We start from the raw sequence: 23,890 nt of genomic DNA, 5'->3' as shown, positions 1-23,890 counted from the left end.
GCGAGCCGGACGCGCTGCCTCATGGGAGGTGTAGTCCGGGTGCCGGTATCCCTCCAGAGGGCCCTTCGTTTTTTGTAATCGGATTGCAGAATTTACGCAGGGGGGAAAAAAACCCCACCAAACCAAAACAAACAAAAACCCCCAAACCAAAATGAAACAAACCAAAAACCCAAACAAAACCTCCCAAAACCAAAACAAAACACCAATAAAACCAAAATAATAATAATAAAAAGCCCACAAAAAAGCAACAAAAAATAACCCCTAACCCTAACAGGAAAAACTCGCACCGACAAGCGTGCTGTGCGGTTCAAACTTTTATTCCAAGGCATTTCAGCGGCCAGACTTGCAGGCCCTCACAAGACCAGGCGTCCCAGGCTGAGGGCGCAGCAGGCCCGCGGCCGCAGAGAGCGGCGCTCGGCCGCAGCTCCCGGTGCGGCGCTGCAGGCACACGGCCCACACGGACAGGTCGGCCTGGTCCTCGGAAAGAAATGTCAACAAGTCCGCCTCCAGTCCCATAACCCCTCTCCCCAACTCCTCGAGAAGTTACTGTGCGCGAGCAAATGCAGACTCACCAGCCCTTAGCAAATAACTGATTGAGATTTTATTACAATTCTTTTTTAAAAATAACTGTCACCAGAACTCTTAAATTCAATTCCCTCTTTTTTTCCAAATTTTCTTTTGTCTGAAATCTTTATGTCTTTACTCTCTTGCTTTCCTTTCTTTTTACAATCTATTCCCCTTTCTTATTTAAATGCTATTCTTATACCCAAAACACTTTAATATTGAAGCATTTACTCCCTTTAGTCTCAGGCGCCACAATTGATAGCATCACGATGGCCATAATATTTGCACACAGAAGGCATGTGGAAAGAAAGGAAGTCCTTTAGTGCATAAAGCACTCTTGCCAGAGGAAAGCTCTAAGCATCTAAGCTCTGTAGGTGCAGAGCCTAACAAAAGAACCTGAGAAAATCCAATAGACAGTCTCTTACCCCTTCCAGCAGCAAAGAGGTAGATGCAGTACTGCTTTCCACATAGACAGAAAGTGGGCAAATCCTCATCAACTCCTTTTGTTGGCAGCCCTGTATGCAAAGCACTGGGGTGTTCTCATGGCTGCTACCAGCAGGAGAACAAATCATCAATAAAAATCAGATTAGTTGGATATATTGATTAGGCTACACCTGGCTTGTAGAACTGGAGCCTGACACCCATGCTAACCAATTAATGTAGCATGCATTCCTTACATTGAAAAACCCAGATTTTTGATGCAGCTAAGTGAAACAGTACTGATTTTTTAAAAAAGTATCCCCATAATCCCTAAACTAGGCAGGTTCATCTTTAGAAAGGACAAATCTAAATCAAACATGGCAAAGGTACATTGTATCAAAAAGACATTTTTATGCTTCTCTATTCAGCTCTTTGCCCTGTAGTGTAAGGACCATTTGTGCGTGAAAAATCCTGTTGATCCTCTTCATCCAAATCCAAAATGTCTGGGACATCATCTGACTCTGAAGACAGGTCTGTAATAGCGAAATCTGGAACCTGTGTAGGAATGAAATTTCAATCAATTCAAAAGTAAAACTAAAAAAATTTGTGCAGTACTCCTTCACTGAAGACAGGACACAAAGGTGCTCATCATTTCTAGAAATCAGACCAAACATCCTGATTACAGAGTGAAATATGCTCAGACACAAAGGCAACAGGAACCATTAAGACAAATCAAATACTACACAAGATGGAAAGCAGTTGCTCAGAAGGTCAGATTTTATAGTAGAGATGGAAAAGAGTTGAAGGTAGTAGACTGAATTTAGTGAAACTAGTGACTGGAAACTTAAGAAAGGAGGTTTTCAAACTAATGTTGCCTTTCTTCTTTTCACCAAAGCAATGGACTATACAAAGTTATCTGCCCTGAGGATACTGGTACAGATTGATACTGTGTTGCTCTGCCTGCCTACTACATCAGACCTTTTCTGATGAACCAAATACTTGGAACTGCAGTCTCACTTTGGCCTCTGTTTTAACTGCATGAATAGTATTCTGTACTGCTAAGCAGCATAGGGTTTCAGGAATTGCCAGAAAGACATCAGTGGATACATGGATGTTAACAGACTTCTAAAAATGTTGGCTAAGACACTTAGGAGCTTAAGTCCCAACCCTTAAGTCCCCTTAGTAGGACTTGGACTACTTAGGGACTTCTGAAAAATGGGATAAAATTAAGCAATTTACTTATAAGTTTTTTGCCCCAACTGAAAAATACTCACATCTGTAATATGGTTAATGGTCAGTTTTAATGTTGGTGATATGATGTACTTGGAACCAGGCACAGTATCAGCAAGTAACTACTGCTGCATTTTGACAGGACCTTGGTTCTGCATCTTCAAAGCAACAGCAGCTTGTAGGCATTTCTGTAACTTAAGCTCAGCACTGACTGAAGAGACATTTTAATGCATTCCCTAACTGCAAAACATCTTATGACTTACTTTAATGAAAGACAGTAAGCAAGAAAAATCTATGCTTTGCCTGCTGTGATGACAGGTCAGAAAGGCAGACAATGTATCAAATAAAGGGACTATTATTTCAGCTACCAGGTTGTACACAACACAGAAGCACTGCACAGTAATTTACTGGTCTTACGGAATAGGTCATCATTGGACACCAGGGATCTTTGAAATACTAATTTTTTATTAAAACTGATCTTTAGAAGAATTTAAGAAGCATGTGACTAACCAGGCATTGTTATGAATACCATGAAATGCATATACCACTTTGGGAACTGTAGCTTGATCAAAATAAGATCAGTAATTTTTGTTTCCCAAAAGATCAAAAAGGCACTAGGAATGCAGGAAACACGTCTTTCTACCAGCAAAGATTATCTTGCAGCTTTTTACTTATGGCAGTTTTCCTAAAATTCTCATTACCGTGCTTGGACAAGGCAACAGACTTCTCCATTACCAGCACATGATCTTGTATTTCATACAACAGCACAGATAGAGATATCCTAAAAAGACTATCCATAGTCCATATGGATAGTTTTATGTATTATATGCATACATGCCCAAATGAACAGTTTTATGTATTTACACTGACCAGGACACAGCCACGTCCACTAAGTGTGTCTGACCATTAAGAATTTTCTCTATCATTCATTTAATTGGTTTTTATTACTTACATCCATTTTGTTCTTAGTGACAACAGAAATATTGCCCAAACTTAAGTTTCTGCTTTCTTCATATCCTTTATGCATGCAGCAGAAGAACCCGATTCCTTTAATGTAAGACTTTGATAGCCATGAGATAACTTCAAGATGTAGTACATCTCTGAGTAAAACCGACTGGATGTCAGTATGACTCACTTCAGTTTTGACCATGCTAAATTATATTGGAATATATCTGCACCAGTCTAACTAAAACAATGCAAAGCCCTTGGTGTTATGGAATTCCTTATGTAAAAGATCTTTACTTTCAGTTGACTCACTGTTTTCTTTCAACTTCCTATCAATTACTGAATAAAAAAGACTAGATAAAACTCTTCTTCATGCAATTTCTCTGTATGATTCAGTAAACCTTTTACAAAGATATAATACTTGCAAAATCCCTACATAGAACAGTGCAAAAAAATACTATGGCGTTTTGCTGTCTTCATATACATATGTTGATGTCAATACTAAAAGCTTCAATCTGTTTGGTTGGTTTTTTTTGGGCTAAGTTTTTAGAACTGAGCCACTAGCATTTTGACACAGTGTCCTCATTTTGTGAGCTTTCAGAACAAGCGCTTATTTTTAGTCATCAAGAGACTGTATTATCCAAAAGAAATAAAATTGCCATGAATTGGCAATAAACAAATATCAATTTATTTAACAAAACATTGTGCATGATACCTCCAGCAATCTGCTGCATGTAAGACTCTCTGATCATGCAAACTGCTAACCAAGCATGCTTAAAAATAAGTTTGGTTCCATTTCATCTTTTTGAGGGTTTAAAAAAGCCTTTTTGTGGCAGTTACTGCTTTTTTTAAATAATGAGAAATGTTCCCAAATCCTTTCACCTATTTTACTAGCTATAAAATATTACCCTAAGTTGAATTCTGGAAAAGATCATTGCAAAAATATTAAACTTGAAGAATAGGAGACATTTCCAAATCTTTACACCTTTCTTTTGATTCAGGCAAACTAACTGCATCTCCAGGCCTTATACAAATCTTATAATTTGGCTTTGACCAATGATATAAATATGTTTGCAAAACTTGTATACCACATGGAGCTATTTACAAATGCTTATAGTAAAAGCTTTTCTAAAAAACAATTATCAGCAATGATAGAATAATAGTTCTCTCTTAAAATGCACCCTGGAAGAGGAAATGTCAACTAGCATGAACAATTTTTGAGTGATCTCCAAAAGAGAAAAAGTAATTTTCTGAATTCTAAATAAATCCTAAATAACTTTACAAGTGATAATGATCTTAATATCAGGTTAGTATTGTAACCTTTATCATCCCAAGTTTTGTGTGACTAGAAGCTTTTGACATTCTTCCATTTAATCTAGTTTACCTGCCTTGTTGAAAATAGTTGAATCTACTTCCTATAATTTTCAATACATCTGGTCCTACCTTTTTTAAAAGGTTCCAGAGAAACCTCAGTTTTCTAGCTCAAGCTATGTTCTCAAATATGATTTTGACTAAGAGGAAGTAAGCTTTTGTGCAGTGCAGCTGAGCTGTTCAATACATACAGTTTAAGAGAAACATGTAAGTTGGCAGTATCTCAGCTTTCCCTTCTTTTATTTTTGAGGAAGCACATCAGCTTCAGTCAAAAACAGTGGCAAAAAGACAAGACTTTGGAAGGCATCATTCTTGCCTCCACTGGATATGTTAATAGTCCCTTTCTCTAGCTGCACTAGAGAAAAATCCTAAGTTCTGTCTATAGAGCTGCAGTTAGACTGGAGTGTGGAATATGCTATGCTAAATTACCTGCAATAAGATACCCATGCAAGTACAGTTGCAAATCAGTTTAAATATTCAATGCTGTCCTTATTAGCAAACTCTAATAATCTTAATGACAGAATTTTATAATATTTAAAAAATCAGCAGTAGCAAATACCAATTTGCTGCTACTCACCCATCTCTTCCACTAGGGAAGAGCTCCTAATTCCAATGGGGGTCGGAGGGTTGTGTTTCTGTGCATAGAAACTTTAAAACATTTGCAGAGTGGGCAGCATCCTACAAAAGCACCTATCACAACAACATCCTTGATTTCCACTTCATCTGCTTGCTGAGATTTAGTAAAGATGGACAGCCATGCAAGAACACAAACCAGCAACACAAGACAGAATAGACACAATGTACTGCTCCTGCATTAATGCTAGATGATGCTGTTTATTTCTCAGTCCTTAAAAGACATTGAAAAGTTTGAATATTTTATTTGACTGATCACATCAGGATGAAATCCCAGAGCAACTAGACTCTAAAACGCACATAGAAGAATGGGAATTCCCTTCTTTGAACAGCCCACTACTCCCACAACTAATTAGTTCCATTCCGTTTCTGAGCAATCTATAATAGTGGATTCACTCCACAAGTGCTATTGCAAATGGGGATAAAAAGGATATTCTTGCTGGACCTCTGCAATAGTAAACTTAAATTCCTGAAAGCGCTATGTCTCCAACAGTCTTAAGTCAGGCCCTAGCTGGAAAGGAGTCTCATCATCTCATGTTTATTTCATGTTAAACACTGCCCTTATATAAAGGGAGTATTAAAACCTGTAAGCTACAGAACCTCTACCTGCAATCCCGTTTTGCTACAGTTTCATTTAATACTGTGCTTAAAACAATCTTCCTTACACTTGTAGGCCAAGCCCGATCCAACAGATAACCCTCTCATATTAAACAGCTGGACAACATGTAATCTGCTTTAGTGCCTACATCAATCCAGGTGGAGATATTTGTTCCATGTAGCAATGTGTGACTATGTGGTAAGTTTTCTTTGAACTGTGTTTTTGCCTCACTATTTGGTGACTTCTTTGAAAATGGTGGCTGGCATTGCTACACTAGATGATTGTAACCCAAAGTTGTATAGGGCATGCATCAAGGAAAAGGATACAACTTACCTGGACAGCCCTAACCTAAGAAAGCTTATTTCTTAGTAACTACTTCTCTTCCAGTGGAGGTGTTCACAGGACTTAGTGAGAACAATTCCACTGAAGTAACTGAGCATTAACATACATTTGTCACTCAAGTTCAAGAGGAAAAGAAAGTTAAAATGGTGAAGCAGCTGAGAAGTAAACACTGCTTATAGGGAGTCAGAAGACAAAGCAGGTAGACAGCCAAGTCAAGCACATACAAGACCTACTGTGAAGGGTTGAGAGGGTTCTTTTGTCCATATCCATCTGTTTTCAATATTAAAACATCCAGCAGCTCACAGCTTAGGTCATCTTTAAAGGTGACAACAGTAAGGATCAGCAAAAGCAGTAGTAAAGCTAAGACTCAAAGGGTTGATACACAGAAATTCAACAGCAAGGAAATGCTGCAGCAGTGTCTTATCTATCCATCAATACATACGCAAACATTTTCAATGCACATCTACATCATTTGCATGTCAAACTTGCTTTCTGCTGGACCCAGTTTGAGAGAGAGACACAGAAGAGCAAGTTAGATTGTTTTAAAACAAAGGAGACAGGCTTTGACTACTAAAGCATTTATTACTAACATACAAAAATGAGTTACAAAGCAATAGCTACAAAAACACACAACAGCAGGCACTTTGGTACAAACAGCATGAATCTTTTGTTTATACTGCATATTAAAAAGTGTGTTGATAATTATTTGGTGAATCACTGGAACAGTGTTCATGGAGCATCTAGATGATGCTCTTAACCATATGGTTTAGTTTACAGTTAGTCCTGCATGGAGCAGGAGTCAAACTTGTTGATGCTTATTGGTCCATTCCAGCTTGAGATAATCTATGATTCTGTGGTCATGTTAATGTGTAATACAATAATGAAATTTGTACAGTTAATGTTAACACTGCCACAGCATTTTACTCCAGCTGACTCATTCAGAAACCCCGCTTTCAGCTTTGGCATTCTGCACTCACAGAACTTTTGTCAGGAATGATGTAGCAATAGAATTTGAAAGTCAGATGCATATTTATCAAATGTGGGATCTGCAGTGAACACAGCATTCAAGTGTACATAGCTAGACCACAGAGCTGTTAAATGCATTTCACAGTATGTAAAGCTTTTATATCTTTCTGGTAGAGATTAGGCAACAAAATCAAAGGCCTTCAGCTATGGTGGGTTTCATTTAGACTAATAGTATTTATACCACTGAAGCACAATGAGGTGCTTGACAGACTAATAGGGCATCTTGACAACTGTCAGCTGCCTATACTTAGGCACTTGAATCTCTTTTAAGAGTGGCTTAACTACACAGGACAATGCAACCCATGTGTAAGTGTCCTGGCCTCTAGAATCCCCTATTCCTGTATTTATGAATTGTTCACCAAAAAATGGTGAAAATGGATTTTTTTGCCAGCTACACTTAGTAAGGCCACTCATTTGGTCAGTCAGCAGAGTACATGTATGCTATGCAGCTTGTTCAGTAGTGTGTTCAGGCTGTTTGTCTTTTTGGCTGGAACTTTCCTCCCCTTCACCTTTGCTTTCAGCATGCTGAATGCCAGGCAGTTGTAGGTAAAAGGGACCTACCAGCCAGTTGAGCGGTGTGTTGTTAACAAGATAATCCATCACATCATCCAGAGACTCCTTCATTTTCTTCAGCTGTCCTTTGCTAGCTGCAATGAAGCTGTCTGATAATTCTTGGAAAGAGGATGCTGACCGAAAGCTCTGGTAGACATCACCTGCCATTGACCCAATACTGTAAACCTGATCCTGTACATTCTGTGGCAGCCCCTGAAGGCTTGAGACCAGTGTGAGGCAGGTGGTCTGAAGCTGTTGAGTGAGGCTCTGTGCAATAGCTAGAGTTCTTGACTCAATGTGCTAGAAAGAACAAGCACAACAGCAAATTAGTGTCTTTTTATGACTGTAGCAGCTTTATGTTGGTCAAGATACATAAAGAAGCAAAGTAAAGTGGATATAGGTGACATAAAGCTATAGCAGATAATAAACCAGGTTTTTAGTCTGAAGCAAAGACTTAGAAGTACTTGATATTTCTTCAACACTCAAGTACTTCGTGAAAAGAAACTGATAGCTTCTACCTAGTGACAGTCAAACAGACTCTCATTTCAACTCTGGATAACAAGTCACAGCAGGCAATTCTAATCAATGAGCTATCCCTGAAAGCTATGTGTAGGACTGAGTGAGTCTGTGGCTAAGACTGCTGACAAATCATTACTTCTGGTCTAGACACATCACATAATTGGTTTCTAACTAATCTACATACAGATATTCCAATATGAGTTTTCATGCTAAATAGGATAAGCATTCTCAAGAGAGGAGAATGAACCTGAGTGTTTGCAGCAAGTAGACCCATTTAAAGAGATCAAGACCCCTGGTTCTCAGAAGTCAGCTGTCCTTAGCTTCAGCATGCAGCCTCTCTCTTGTACACTTTAGAGACTGTTAGTTTGCCATTACCTTGATGAGATAAAATATATTTATTTCTGGTGTACATTTACATCTATTTACCTCAGCACTACGCAGATCATCACCATCATTTTGGCCTGTATTTTTCTTCCATTCTACCCAGGACTGATAAAGCTTTTCCTGAGCACCAAGAAGTTTCTTATTGGCACTATTCACGTTCTTTCTGGCATACTCAATCTGAAATAGAGCCAAATAAGGAAGTAGAGGCAAGAATCCAAACAATTTCTTTAGGGCTTCTCTACCCTGACTGTTTTGTACTCTCCTTTTAAAATATTTCAGAAATTCAGTATAAACAACTTTGTGTAGTGTAAGCATGTGCTTAGTCTCATCAAAGAATTGAAAACTGAAAGCAGTTTTAAGATGTTGTGTACTGTTCCCCTCTGCCTTGACTATTTCCCCATCCCCCACTGGCATCCTACAGGAGGAACTGAAAGTGTATAGAAGGCCATGACTCTGTGTGCACTTTGTCATGTACATAAAGATATTTGCTGGAATAAAGACTACAGAAATACTCAGAGATAAAAGCAGCAAGAATCCCAATCCCAAAAGAATTTGAAATTTCACTAATAAAAAGGATTTAAAGGACTGATGTGTTTCTAAATTGCATGACACTTTCTTCACAGAATGAAGTATGTGACAAAACCAGCACTACAAAACAGGCATAAATTTAAACACATCACTTCTGTTTCTGCAGTGCTTGCATCTACAAGCAATTGCTCATTAGTTCACAGCTTAGCCTGATTTAGAGCTCTCCTGAATGGTGACAAAAATCACTTAATGGCAAATTCTTTGTATTTAATGTAATAATGTTCATGGATTTAGTCAGAGAGCAATCTCAGTTCTCCTGCAACTCTTTCAGCTATTTTCTTCACACTAAACCAAAGCCAACGTATGGTTTTTATGTATCAAGTGAAAGTTTGACTTACCAGACTAACAGTGTAGTGGAGCTGAGAGATTGTCTCCTGGCTTTTCTGTTTAGCATCTCTAACTTTGTTTAAGGCTTGTTGGTAGGCACGTGTGCGGACCTTTGAAGACAGGGATCCTAGTCTAACATAGTAGCTTGGCTTTTGGACTCCAACTTCAAAGCCTTCAACATTTGCAGCTTCTTTCTCTAGGTATGTAGAAAGGAAGCAAATCGATTACTAGAGGAAAAATTAAGAGGTCTGAGACAATTTCATCTGTCTAGTAACAGCTGAATACAGAGCTTGTTGAATAGTCCTTTAGCACCATGATTAGGCTGATAGACCACTTTATAGAGAAATCCTTACCTTCATTCTGCTTCCTTGTGAAGATGCTGCTATTACAATCAGCAAGGTAAAAGACAGTTTGGGAGGCATGTGCCCCCCCCCCTCCCCCACTATGAGTATGCAATATATGGATGATTGCTTGCTTCTCTGCAATATAAGCATTCCAACAAAATCAAACCTTCAAGTAGTCTTACCTAGTTCTGCTTCTGTAAGTGGAAGATACTGGTCTACAAGGGTCTCTGATTTTGTGAGAGCACTGTCCACACCACTGCTCACCATTTGCACCACACGACTTCCCAGGACAGTGTTAATGCTGCCACTGACAACTGACTTGGTCATTTCTACGCTGTCTTGCACTGCTTCCTTAGTCTTGCCCACAACTCCAGTGATCGTGTGAGCAACAGTTTCCTTGGCACCAGTCACAGTGGTTGTTACAGCTTCTCTGGCTCCAACAACTACATCCTTGGCATTGGCAACAACCTGCCGCAGGACATACATAGATTTACTAAAAAGTATTAACTAGTGAGAGCTACAGCATTTTAAGTCCAGGAAATAATAAATATATGCTAAAGCTTGTACAAGTATTGGTTATCTAGGAGAAAATGTGCCCTAAAAAATATGTACAAGAGAAAAAAAGAGCATGACTGCCACACAGCTTTTGAAGTTTTCAAAAACTTCAGTGAACGTAATCCAGGCACTTTGTGTGAGAAAGAGACAAAGACTCAAGTTTTAAAAGACACCCACCAGTGAACTGCACTCACAGAAAAATGTTGCCAAGTGGTGGACAATTTAAAATAATTTAAAAAACCAAAAAGCTTAATGGTCTCCCAAAGGCAACCAACAGTTCTACAGATCAATCCTTGACTTTCTCATTGCTTCCAAGCTGTGCTTCAGTCACAGCTTTTTGAAATGTATCTCCCCTGGGTTTTAGTGATAATAGAAAAGAAGTGTTTATGGTTCTTCTGCTTAGCATACATAAATGGAAAGAACTTACCTTGTCGGTGGGTTGATTCAGTATAGGCAGTCTCTCTTCAATTTTGTCTAGACCTATACAGGCATAGTTGTTGGCAACTACAACTGTAAAAGAAATTACAAGAGTTGGCTTTAATTATTTTTCATCTAGTAAAAATCAAACTGAAAATTCCTCTTGAAAAAGAAGTCATGCAACACCCTTGAAGTAGTTTCCTCCTCTTCTTAGCAAAGCCAAAGAAAAAGGCAGATTTACAGTGCCAGAAAAAAAAATCCTCACTTGCAGGCAAAGAAAAGTCATCTGATAATTTACAAGCAACTGGCAGAAGCTGAAACACCTGTCCCTCTGCCATTCTATGAAGCCAGGTTTCTGGTTACAACAGCCTTGTGACACAGCTTCCAAATTTAACCAGTTCTCAGTGTAAGAAAGCACAAGAGTAGCATATGAAACCAAGTGAAAGGTGAGGAAAGTGTTGAGCAAGAAACTGCGTAATCATCTCACATATAAAAGTCATCCATCAATTTAGTGTTATGAAAGCTGGAATCTGCTTTCACTCTGGATTATTACTTTTTTTTTTTAAGTCTTATCAATGTTTAATCAGTTACACAACAAATCAGGCAACAGGTTCAGTCAGCTACGTGAAAGAGCATTCAAGACCAGCATGACCATGTTAAACCATAGGCGCATCTGGATATAAAAAACAATCAGTTGAACTAAAGTTACCAACAGCTTCATCTTTGTCTTACTTTGTGGTTCCAGTTTCTGAATGATAGGCATAGCACTTGTCATGGCTACTGATGTAATCGTCTTCACTCCTTTCTCTGCTATCTCACACACTGACTTCAAATAAGGATAGTTATCCTTTGTGGTGATGTAAGCTGTGGACACCATATCATAGGTGGAGCTCACCAAAGGAAGGTTGGCAACCCTCGATACAATGTTCTGTTTTAAAAGAGAAAGGTGTTAGTTGACTCCTATTTTATGATCTAGACAAGGAAATTATGGGAGTAACTCAGACATACCTGCTGTGGATCAATTGCTGCCAATGCCATTTTTTCAGGTCTTGAACCTCACACAGCCTGTGAAAGAAGCATATATGAGCTACGGCATCATATCTGCTTCATCTAAGCACCAAACTTTGAAACCAACAACCTTCTTGTGATCCACCCCATTTACTGGAATCAGGATGTTCACGTTTCATGCACACAGGAATTAGATTCCATTGTAACAATTTATAAACCCAAAACTTGGTTTAGGTAATGCAAGTACAGCATATGCATGAGACAGGCTTTAAGGTACAGCAGTTAATTGATGAATAACTGAGCGGTTGGATCATTTTTTCTAGAAGAATTAAGACAGACTTATCTGTTGAGCCATGACAAAAAAAGCCAGCCCGCAAGTTACTGAAAATCTAGTTTAGAATGTCCAAGTCAGACAAAGAACCCCCCACCAATAGCTTTAACCAGATTAGATCTTTTAGGGAGCCCACCTAAGGCTCACTCTGTTCTGCTTGCTAAGGAGTTAGCATTCCTGTGATACGGAGGGCATCGGATTTCCCTGCTGCAGAAAATAAATCTCCCTTATGCTAATTTAGACTAAATTATTACATGTTCCCCACTGAAACAAACTGCAAACGTTGATCATTCAACAAATCTACAGTACTCAACATTCATTCCAACATGTACTCATATGGAGAAAATACTAACAGCTGTCCCCACAAGAACCCTATAGAGTGGCAGGGTATTGCAGTACTACATAAGGAGAACACACTGAAGCACACTGTCATCCTATGGACACAGGTAGGCTGAACTGAATCTGCAAAAAGCACTTTTTCCATTAATGATTTCAATAATGCTAAAGTTCCAGAAGAATCTGCTTGAATGAAGGCAACAAAAAGGTAAACTAGGAGTCCATCCTCAAAAAGGTTATGGTTTACAAGGTTTGCCACATTCGGTTTGCTAGGTTTGTCAAAGAGCCAACAGCAGTTTTCTGTCTCATATGTATGACAGCAAAAAAGGAACATGTTAATATTCTATCTGAGGTAAAAAATTACATAATGGGCAACAAGGACAAAGGCATCCTGTTAACATATTGCAGGAATATTTCCACATATTAACATACGTGTGCCATAAGGTAACGCTGGTAATGAGATTAACCACTGTGCATGGAACACACAAGGAAAACAAGTAGTACACAATGGTTATGGTAGTAACAAAGACCTTCTTATTTAACTTAACAGGTATTTAAATACCTGTTGGAACGTGCTATGTTTTTCACACAGCATTACAAATCAGATCACTAGAAGTACAACTGTATTTCACCATGAACTGCAAAGTATGCTACAGAACAGGTGAATACTCTAATGCCACAGAATCTGGACTCTGAAGGAAGAAGTGCAGTTACTTTAAGGATTATTTAATATTCGTTGTGTGTCTCATAAAATCAATCACACAGGGCACGCATTTGAATTTTAGTCAATAAACCAGTCCAGTTAGCCTGTGAAGTTATTCCTGCTCCTAAAGACAAGGAAGATAACTAGGATCTCGCACGCTTTCTGAGATGCCCTGAATAAGTTCAGCCCTAGCAAGAGTCAATCCATCCTCTGGAGCAGGTGAGTGAGACGCCTGGAATCCAAGGCCAAGCATATTTCAGAGATGGCAAGAGTTTCTGGAGAGGAAAACACACAGGCTACATCACAAACTTCATTCCTATTCTCCCCCTCCCTACGGAAGGAAGTGCGAGAAAGCAGCGCGATGAGCCACGCACAACAGCCGCGGCGCCTGCTCTTGCTCGCCGCGGTACCCAAGGCAGGAAAGCGCACCGCTTTCCCAAGCGCCCTCACGGGCCGCTTCCGGGATGGGGCACTCCAACGCCGCTCCCGGGGGCGGACGAGGCTCTCAGGACTTTCTGGTCCCGGCAGAACCTCGGCCAGCGCACCGAAGCACGGGGGGCCGCGGGGCGGGGGCAGCGGGGACGGCCCGGCGGTCAGAGCTGCACGCGGGGCCGCGCCCCCGCCCGTTCCGCTCCGCGCCACCATATTGCGGAGTCAGCCCCGCGGGGCGGGCCGGCGCCGCCGCGGCCGCCGACAGCCGCGCCGGAGCACCGGGCCGGCCGTACTCACCCGGGAGGAGGAGCCGGAGCCGCCGCCGACAGGAGCACGGGCAGGGTCGCGGGCACGGGCGCCGCCGCCGCCGCTGAGTGGGGAGCGCCGCGCTGGCCCCGCTATTTATGGGGCGTCACCGCCGCCGCGCGTCAGCGCCGGCGCGGGGCGGGGCCGGGCGGGCAGCAGGCGCCGCGGCTGCGGTCAGCGGGAGGGCAGCGCCTGCCCGCCGCTCCTGCGCCGCTGCTCCGGCCGAGCGCCGCGGCACCGACTGTGCTGAGCTGGGAGGGACTCAGGGGTCATCGAGGCCAGCTACCGGCCCTGCACAGGGCAGCCCCACACGGCAGTACCGTGTGCCTGAGAGCACTGTGCCAAGCTTTCTTGAACTCTGGCACGCTAGTGCTGTGACCACTGTCCTGGGGAGAAGGGAACTTCCCTATTCCCGTGTCCAACCACCCTAGGGGTAAAGAACCTTTTTCTAGTATTCAACCTAAACCTCCCCTGACAGCAGAGCAGAATAAGTGGAACAAACAAGAATTTTTCACTTACTTGAACAGATTTATTACACCTCTGCTAGCATACATACCAAACACTTAAACGCGCTCTGCTCTTTTCATTACATGGTTGTCATCTGAGAGCACTCTTTGTTTCTTTTCCTGGTCATGTGGCTTCTCAAATGTAAACCACTCAGCGTACCACGGCTACCACAAAATTAAATAACACCCTTTGTCATGAGTGACTCTACTGGGAATTCTAGACCGTTCCAGGGATTTATTTACTAACAAGTTGCACCATTATTTGCAGTACAGAAACACCCAAGACTCTCACAGCCCAGTGACACATTCTGCCAGAATGCAGTAACTAGAGATAGTACCAACCCCTTGACAGTCCTTGGCAGGCTAAGAGTGTAGATTGTGGTCATGTTTTTTCCACAACTAGGTGTATTTTATAAACTTGGATGGGCTTACCTGAAGTTTTGAAAATCTATAAATATGCCTCTTGAGAACATTGCCTTTGTTACAGAGGCAGTCAGGGAGAATGCAGGTGGAGGAAGGGGGAGAGGATGACATTACATCTTGGATTGACCAAATTCCTCAAATATCATAAACCAGGGAGAGCAGTGGTGTGGTCCATGTCAACACTGATGAAGGGGAAGGCAGAAGAGTATCAAGAAAAGCAGTAGTAACAGATAACACAAAAGCATGACACACCAGCCTTTCCTAAAAGAGGAAAGTAATAATATATATACCCTATATATAATATATACCCTATCCTTCTCTTTCATGAGGCAACGGCAGATGTTTAAAGTCACATAATGTATCTAAGAAGTTTCTTTCTTTCAAGAAGTAATTCACAGTAATTCAACCATCAAAGTCCATTTAATTAACATTTTAGAAAATAAGTCCACCTACAGATCTGTAGGAAAAAAGTTTAAAGATATTAGTTAATTGATCAGACAATAAATCTATCTATCTATCTATCTATCTATCTATCTATCTATCTATCTATCTATCTATCTATCTATCTATCTATCCTTTGGTGCATCTCTTTTAAACAGACTTTAATGTCCTTCATGATACAGAAGACCTCAGGTTTCAGCCACCTGTCTCTGTAACACAGCCCTGACAGAGATAGCAGCAATAGATAGCATGAGTCCCTCAGCTTTTCTTACCATCTTAGTTTAGCCAAGTGGAGGAGCTGCTGGAACATCAATGCCAGGCTCTAGCAGTGCTCAGGGAAGCCAGAGAGCATCCCTGCTGTGGCATCACTGGGCCAGGGGCTGGCAGCCCCGAGAAGCTGAAATGGTAGGATGTGGGATGCTGTAGGGAAGGCTGGGCAGGGACAGTGCACCCTGTCCGTGCCATCAAGGCCCTGACCAACAGTTCCAGCAGGGGACAGGTACTTCCACTTGTCTTGAGACCATGTTATCAGCTGTTCCCTAACAAGGTGACAGAAAGGCCAAAGGGGAGAGCAGTGCTAAGTCTGAAGGGACCTGAGTAGTCTACTAATATTCCTTTAGGAGCAGGTGTAGTCTAGTAGGTGGATGTAGGGCTGACTGACAGCTAGAGTGCTAGTGTATTAACCAGATCAGGTACAGGGATCTTCACCTGACCTTACAGCTGGTGGATGGAGGGAAATCTTGGGAACTCAAAAAATGGGGGACTGAGAGCCCTTCCCATGGATTGAAGCTATGTTTATTTTAAAGTCGTCATGCTTGCACATTGAGATAGCTAGCCATGACCTCTTCTCAGTCTTTAGGATGACTGTTCAAACAGTGAAGTGGTGTCATACTCCTAATCATGTAATGAGAAACGATCCAAAAACTATCTGTTTGGCCTGCAAACAGACAGCAGAGAAGGGTATCCCTTTGGAGCTGTCAATAAATTATGTCCACTCACAGCCTTAGGAAGCTAGCAGGCTTTGAAGGACTGCCTCCAGACAGCTTTTGAGGCTCTCAGTAGGGAGCTAGAGCCACAAGAAAACTGACATGCCGTCTTTGCCTCAAGTTCTTGCCAGTAGCACAGGCACTGAAGTATTCCCAGCAGTCAGGAATGCTGCAGGGACACAAAGGAAAAAAAGGTGTTTATAGCTATGAAGCATGGATGGTTCTGGGTCCATAACATAAATAATCAATTCAGTTCATTACACCCATTCATTTGACCTCGAAGATGTCTAATATTCAAAGAACATTTTTCTTTTACATGTTTAGAGATGTCATGTGAGATGCAAGTGATTCTAATGAACTAGGAGTCAATTTACTTGCATTGGGCACCCTGAGACTGTTAATTGTCAAAAAACACAATTATCAAAGAATGTTTTCTCTCAGCTTTCTCACTGTTCCCCTTTCTTTCCAGTCTCACAGTAATTAGTTTCTAGGCTTCGTAATCCTGTCTTGCACCATTCTGTCTTGGCACTGGCAACTAACTTCTTATGCACCTAAACTGTTTATTTGCCTTACTCCTTGGGTTTGAGATTAGGCCTTTTGTAAATTCCTGTATGAAAAGCTTTCCCCTTGTCTTGATTAATCATGTCAATAGTTTTCCTGCTGTGACTCACTTAGTTTTCCTGTCTCCAGAAGAGGATATCAGATTTGTGAGGCCTGATCCTTGTTTTGAAAGTCCACACTAATTGTACTTAGAAAGAATAGCATCCTTATTCTGCTCTGCCCAGAGTTAGAGACCTCCACCTATTGTTTCTGAGTAACACAACCTCCAGGTTTTCTTTATAACATGAAGAAATGTTATGTACTTCAACATTTTTTTCTGGAACGTCCTTATCTTTCAGTGTGTCTTATGTTTTGTTAGCTGTTCAAAGATCATTACCTCTTTCCTCTTCAGCTGTAACAGAGTTAACCTGACATCTGATTCAAAAGAGACTAACTGGGTTAAACTTAGTTCTCCTCTAAATACTTGAAGAAAGGCAAAAGCAAGCAACAGTATCATCCATTACAGGCAGACAGGCACTATAAACCTGCCCCCACAACAGATGTTACGTGTTTAATTAAGACAGAAGAAGAAGGAACGGGACTAACTCGTGCTGGCTTGATAAGGACAGGGAGTCAATTATACATATTTACATATCCTACAGGATTTTTTTTTTTTTAAATTTGACTACAGTTCCTCTATAACCTTGCCAGATATCATCAGAAGGCTAGGCAGCAACCTGTTGTTATGGTGTCATGCTGCACTTCGGAAAGATAACAGCAAGTCTCCATGTCTCATGTGACATATAAATCAGCCCATGTGTACCCATTTAGTTTTCACCCTTTATGTAGTAAAACACACTAGATGAGGCCATGCTGCCAATAAAGCAGTCTATTTTAAAAGACAAATTATTTCATAATAACTTGCCACCAGAAAGAAAAATGTCCTTGTTTGGCCATCATCTAGGTACCATCAGTTAAACAATACACCAAGTATTGCATTTATGTAACAAGATCCTGTAACTGTTTAATTGTATTTCATAAACAGTCAGGACATGTAGCTATGGATGAGGATTTTGTTGGTAGATACAAAATGCACAGGACAAAAATGCCCAGGCCTCTTCTAGAACTAAGTAACAATTATAGGACTATTAAAATAATGAATAACTAATTAAAATGTAACTCATAAAATATAGCTATTAAAACTATATTTGCTCTACTATAAGACATTCCCACCACAAAACCTGAGATACTTCATGTTATTCTCTACTTAAACCACATTCTTTTATAATGTTTTATCAACAAGCCACTTATAAGCAACTAATCTTTTCTTTTTATCTAGATCTGAGAGTTTCTTTTATTAAATTCCAAAAGATCTAGTTCCTTACTAGATGTACATTTATTCTTATATACTGCATAAGAATTTAAGATGAATGCACTACAAACATCCAAGCTTTCTCTACTTAGATTTCTTTGACTTGGTACAAAAAGAGGAAAGAGGGCCAGACAGTTGTTGGAAATCATTTTGGTGTGACTGACTTCCTGGGTTCTATTTTGATTTAGCTGCAAAAGATCCTGTGGCAAAAGCTTTTGGAGACAGAATCAAGTCTCATGTTTGGTAGTGTGGAAGACATTCTTCTTTTACAGCCCAAAGAAGCTTCCATGGAAGCCTTGCTGTTACTCCACCATGTTTGTGGAGGATACTCCTGATACTCTAAATTTTCCACAAGCTCCTCACCTTAGTGGCTTTTTTTCCTTGAAAAAGGCTAAATGTGTCTCTCTTAGAAGCATTTTAGCATCCCTGAGTAGCACTGGAAATTGTCCTCTTGACAAGATCTTGCTCTTAATATGTGCAACTCACACATGGAAATGCTCACATGCCCTGGTTAAGGCCTGCTTGGCTGTTTTGCCACAATCAATAAAAATTACTCATCTTTTTTGCAGTACAGAGTTCACCAACCTGCTAAATCAAACACTATCTTATACTATCAAATCAGGCTATTAGGTGCTTGCTTAATGGTACTGCGCAATGCATGTACACAAGATTATGTATTCTGGTCAGTGGTTCAGGGGAATGAAAAGCAGCAGATAAAGGTTCAAAATCCACTGGTAACAATAAGGGTCTCCCCTAGATTCCATACTTGCTAAACACAAAATTGATGATCTGGAAGTTTCTGTTGGTATGTTAGCATGCCATTCGTTTCAAATTCACCAGCTCCAGTAAGAAGCGGAGTTTAGGTACCCCATTTTAATAATAGGGACACATGGCTTCCTGTCAGACTGGAGTGTAATGTTGTGAAATCAGAGCTCATCAGTGTTGACCTACCCTAAGTTACAGAATTTATAACTACTAACTCTGTTTCTCCATATAATCTCAAAAAATTCTTTACAGGGTTGCTGCTTACTTCTATTTAATTGCTTATTTCTGAATGCTGTTCTTGTAGTCAGAAACAGAGCCACTCACCCCCAGTGCTCAAAACCAGAAGTAAAGTGAACTTAAAAAAATAGGAATGTTAATGTAACTGGTTTTAGTTTCATAGCTACAATCTAGTAGCATTTTCTATCAAATTGGCAAGCCTGGGCTGGTAGCTAACATAGCTTTGAACAAGGGCAAATTTTTCTGAGTTCTAACAGGAATTTCCAGATATTCAGTACCTCTGAAAGGCATGTCCAACTCATATTCAAAATAAAGTTGCCTGAGAAGCTGCATTCTAGTTCTCTTAGTGCTTCCATTTTCCCAATTGTAAAATTAAAATTATGAGTTCGCTTTGTTATTAACAAATAAATATGAAATGCATTCAGTGATCTCCAGTCTTTGGGAAAGTTTTGATCTGTAGTCCTATATATTTGTAACTAGATGATCTTTAAGGTCCCTTCTAACCCAAACTATCCTATGATTCTGTGATTTTATGCTCTGGATCTAATCTAGCCCTCTTACAGTTTTATCTTACAACTGGAGGGGAAAAAGTTTTCTTAATCTGAGTAAGAAAGTATTCTTTATCTGAACTAATTAACCAAAAGTCCTAATGAAGGAAAAATGTTTGTAGATTTCATATAAGTGGGATAGTGTAAGTCTGATAGTTAAACTGTAAATTTGTGTGAAAACTATATCTTCATACACTGTAAAATCAGTAGGCAAATTTAAGAACACTTCTTTCCTTTTCTTTTTAAGAGCATGTGGAAAACTCTTCCCCAGTCTCTTTGTCTTTGTTTAGCTATATGAGGTTACTCCTTCCTTAGATTTATTGGCAAAGGACTCCCTGAGAGTGTTTCTTAATTTACTTCTGGCAAGATAAATCTAGCTAAGCTCGCCTTGCCAAGTTTAAGGCAGATAACAAGCAACTTGCATAAGGACGTGAGATGATGTTTCTCAATGTTCTGTCATCTGAAGTTCAAGGAAAGGTAGTAAAACAGGCAGATGCTGAAGGTTGTTCTTTGCCAGCTTCTGTTTCCTCTTAAAAAGCCAGAAGAACAGACATCAGCAAATCCACAAAGGTCAAAACCTGCAACAGAAACTGAAATGGAGAAGGAGAAGAAAAGCACTTAGGATAAAAAAAATAGTATCTCCATAAACTTAGTTGAGTTTCTGAAAGCGATAGAAATTCAGCATTCATAATATTTTGTTAAATATATTCTGAAGGTTAAAAAATCTGGTCCTCTTTCCCACATGCCCATCAGGGTAAGATTCCATCACTCATGAACTTTTAGAATTTGGATAGCTCAGCAATTACCCATCTTAAAGTATCCACTTGTATCAAGTTCACAAATAATTAATGGATAATAATGCCTCATTTGTTATGGAGAGGAGCAGCCATATTTGTTGAGGGTACAATGACAATATTCTGAAGCTTGTACAAAGTTCACTGAAGAGGAGCTGAAAGGCATTTTAGTCAACAAAACCACCAAGTTCTTATTCCTCTGATGCCCTGGCAGGTTAAATGCAGAGACAAAATGGTACAAAGAAATAGAGAAAAAATTGCTACTTTAGCATTTCCCAGGTGTCTCCTCTTCTTCAGATAGAGATGTCAACACCTTCTCAGATCTGCCAAAGGAGAGAATTGTGTAATACTCCCCCACCCATGTCCATCAAATGACACCTGATTATTTCAAATAGCTTAAATAATGTTGTTAACTCATCTCACATTGCCTCACATGGGTTAATGAATGAATAATTTACACAAAAGATCAACCTCTAGATGTGAAACCCTTGTAACTTAGTAGAGGATAACAATCTGTTCCATCAGCATTGGTGAAACAAAAAGAAGCTGCATCTCCCCTGTACAATACTGTAATCTGTTACAAGACTTGTGAGGGTTCCTCAGGGTGAGAGAGATAGACGAGAATCTTGCTTCATGATCAGAAGGCTGGATTTATTAATTTAAGTTACATTATTACTATGCTAATAGGAATAGAGAGACAAGTTCAGAAGCTGCTAAGCCAAGAATAGAATAGGAATCTCAAAACAAGGGAGCTCTCTGTGAATCTGTCCCCGAGCTTGGTCCTGTGATTGGCCCCCAATTGTAAACATGGAACATGAGCCAATCACAGGCGCACCTATTGCATTCCACATCAGTAGATAATTATTGTTTACATTCTCTTTCTGGGGCCCCAGCTTCCCAGAAGAGGAAAAACCCCAAAGAGAGGATTTTTATGAAAAAATGTCTGTGACAGTAATCATATAGTAAAATCATCACAGAAGGGAACTTGGAAGAATTACATTCTCACCAAAGTATAATTTCATACATGAGTAGTCTCCCAGGATTTAATTTTGAAACAGCTGGAATGAGGGCTTAGCACAGTACCCTGACATTCTCTTTGTAAAGCCCTATTCTGTAACCAAATGAACAATAGGTGGTGAACCTATGAAAAACTCTGCAGTTAGACAGTGAAACTGTGATCATAAAAGGTTCCAGGACTAAAGTAAAGTCAGCTTGAATTATGTGTACAGAACAAGGTCATTTGTTGTGTCGGGAGTTTAGTTCAAGCATGGCTTAAAGAAAAAGGCCATGAAGGCATACAGTGAGAGAAAAGTAAAAGGTAGTTGCAAAGCAGTTCCAAAAGCAGTTCCCAGCCTGATTTCTATAAAAAATTAGACTCTCTCAGGCATCACTTTATAAACAATAAGGTTCTCAGACAGTCTTCCCATAACAAGCAAAACACCCTCTCTGGGAAAAGATGACACCCTGAGAACAGATATGGAAGTTTTGGGAACCTTTCATATCACAGTGGGAACACTGGTTTTGTTTTGTGTAAACAATTATCGGTATTGTAAAACAAAAGGAGTGGTTAGAGTTTTCTCTGTTAGCCTATCATAAACTTAGATTTTGGAATATGCATGAAGTTAATTAACACTGTTATTTAATGTGACTGATCGATCAATAAATAGGAGTTCGATGCATTAAAGGATGGTCGCCTCCCCTTCACTTCAACATTGTTGGAACTACATCTTCCATTCTTACAAGGGAACATGTAAAGAACAAAGCAGGGTAGAGCACAAAATCAAAGTATGTAATGGAAGGACCAAGACCATCAGGCTGTTTTGTAGAGCTTATTAATGCCAGGTGAAACTGAAAATGGTCGATTTTTTTTAATATCTTTTCTTAGATAATCTTGGTATTCCTGGAAGGCATAAGCGCCTTTGGTACATATGTACCTTTGTGCCAGTTACAGACTGGTTCGCCTCTTTGAGCAACAGTTTTTTACAACCAGACTGAAATCTGGTTCCTAATTTTCTGGGTCTGGAGAGACACCTTTCATTGTGCTGACTGTTCACAAGCACAGTTTTCTCCCAGGATGCCTGTCAGTATGACTGCTTCAAATACCAAAATAAATGTCAAATTTTTACACACTAATTAGTGTAATATATACACTAATTACTGTGGCAAATAGATTAAAAAGCAGAAGACTGGAGAGGAGTCATTTACAATTGTAAATTGCTCAAATGAACTTTAGAGCTGGGAATAACTCTGGATAAGCAAATGTGTAAAGCAGGCCAGTGATCCTCTAGCATGGACTGAGTTTAAGAGTGCCTGCACTTGTATAGCTCTGCCCAGGTATTGCTTTGGGGATACCCCAGTTCACAGGGGTAAAATCACAGAAATTAATTCACTCTTTGTATTCAAGCCACAAGTCTGTGGTTGTTCCCTCTGCCTGCCTGTGTCAGCTCACACACTAATGTATGCCAATGTAAGTACTGTAAGCGCATCCCTCCTCACAGGCTGACCGGGTTGTGAGTTCAAGAAAGTCTGAGGTCACCATGCTGCACAGGCTGGCCACTCCATAAGGGAGGGGAGCTGGGAGCTGAAGGAGACCCCAGAAGTTTGCCCAGAGCCCAGGACATCAGGCAAGGTCAAGGTAATGAGACAGGGCTGGGGAAAGCCAGGATTATGAGCCAGCAATTCAGAGTTAGGACCTGTAGGCACTGTAAGTTTAACAAGTAATCACCTGACAGGACCATAGTGATGAGGAAGGTCCAAGGTCAGGATGGGACATCATCTTGTGCACGAGGGTCTGGACACAGATTAGCAGGCTAAAAGTCAGGCATGGACAGGATTGTGATGTAGTAGTGCCTGTTTCTCAGATAGGATCCAATCACTAGAGCAGCACCTTAGGTCAGTTCCCACAGGAAGGTAAGGACTTTCTGCAGTACTGTCTTCAAGGAATGTCTCTTGGAGGGATCTCTCCAAGCTTACCAGAGAGAAGGTATAGTCCTCAATGATTTTAAATTAGCCCTGTGGTAGCCAAACCCCCAGCAGGAGGGATGGTCTCAGGGCCCTTTAAACAAGTGTATTTCATAGCTCCAGTAACCAACAACCACTGAGAGGAGAAAAAAAAACCTAACACAAGGGCTGAGAGCTCTTCTTTTTTTTCTGTCAAGCCAACTTCTTGCTCTTTCCAGATTTCTTTGATTTTTTTCCTTCTTCTGCCAGATACTTAAGGTTTCTATATTGAAGTTTAAAAGCAGAAGGATAATACAAAGAGAAAGCAGAAATTAATTCTGCTAAGTTACTCCATGCCTGTTAAAAAAAGGTAACAGTATGTCTCTTCCTCAAGAGATTAGGACAAT

The 23,890-nt window shown here is 40.3% G+C and overlaps 1 protein-coding gene across 1 annotated transcript; it reads right to left on the bottom strand.

Annotated features, from left to right (window-relative positions):
* Positions 1 to 583: 583 nt before the first annotated feature.
* On the bottom strand, positions 584 to 14,037 carry PLIN2 (perilipin 2). Its single transcript, XM_058043985.1, has 9 exons — positions 13,923 to 14,037; positions 11,824 to 11,880; positions 11,548 to 11,743; positions 10,826 to 10,908; positions 10,026 to 10,311; positions 9,511 to 9,695; positions 8,627 to 8,761; positions 7,691 to 7,981; positions 584 to 1,539 (listed from the first exon to the last, which is right to left on the bottom strand). Exons 2-9 carry the CDS (start codon positions 11,851 to 11,853, stop codon positions 1,405 to 1,407), a joined length of 1,341 nt encoding a protein of 446 aa, XP_057899968.1. The 5' UTR covers positions 11,854 to 11,880; positions 13,923 to 14,037; the 3' UTR covers positions 584 to 1,404.
* Between the last annotated feature and the right edge of the window lie 9,853 nt (positions 14,038 to 23,890).

The sequence above is a fragment of the Melospiza georgiana genome, chromosome Z (assembly GCF_028018845.1).
Source record: "Melospiza georgiana isolate bMelGeo1 chromosome Z, bMelGeo1.pri, whole genome shotgun sequence".
Classification (NCBI taxonomy): Eukaryota; Metazoa; Chordata; class Aves; order Passeriformes; family Passerellidae; genus Melospiza; species Melospiza georgiana.
Note: the sequence above shows the minus strand (reverse complement) of the source record. Positions and strands in the feature narration are given on the sequence as shown.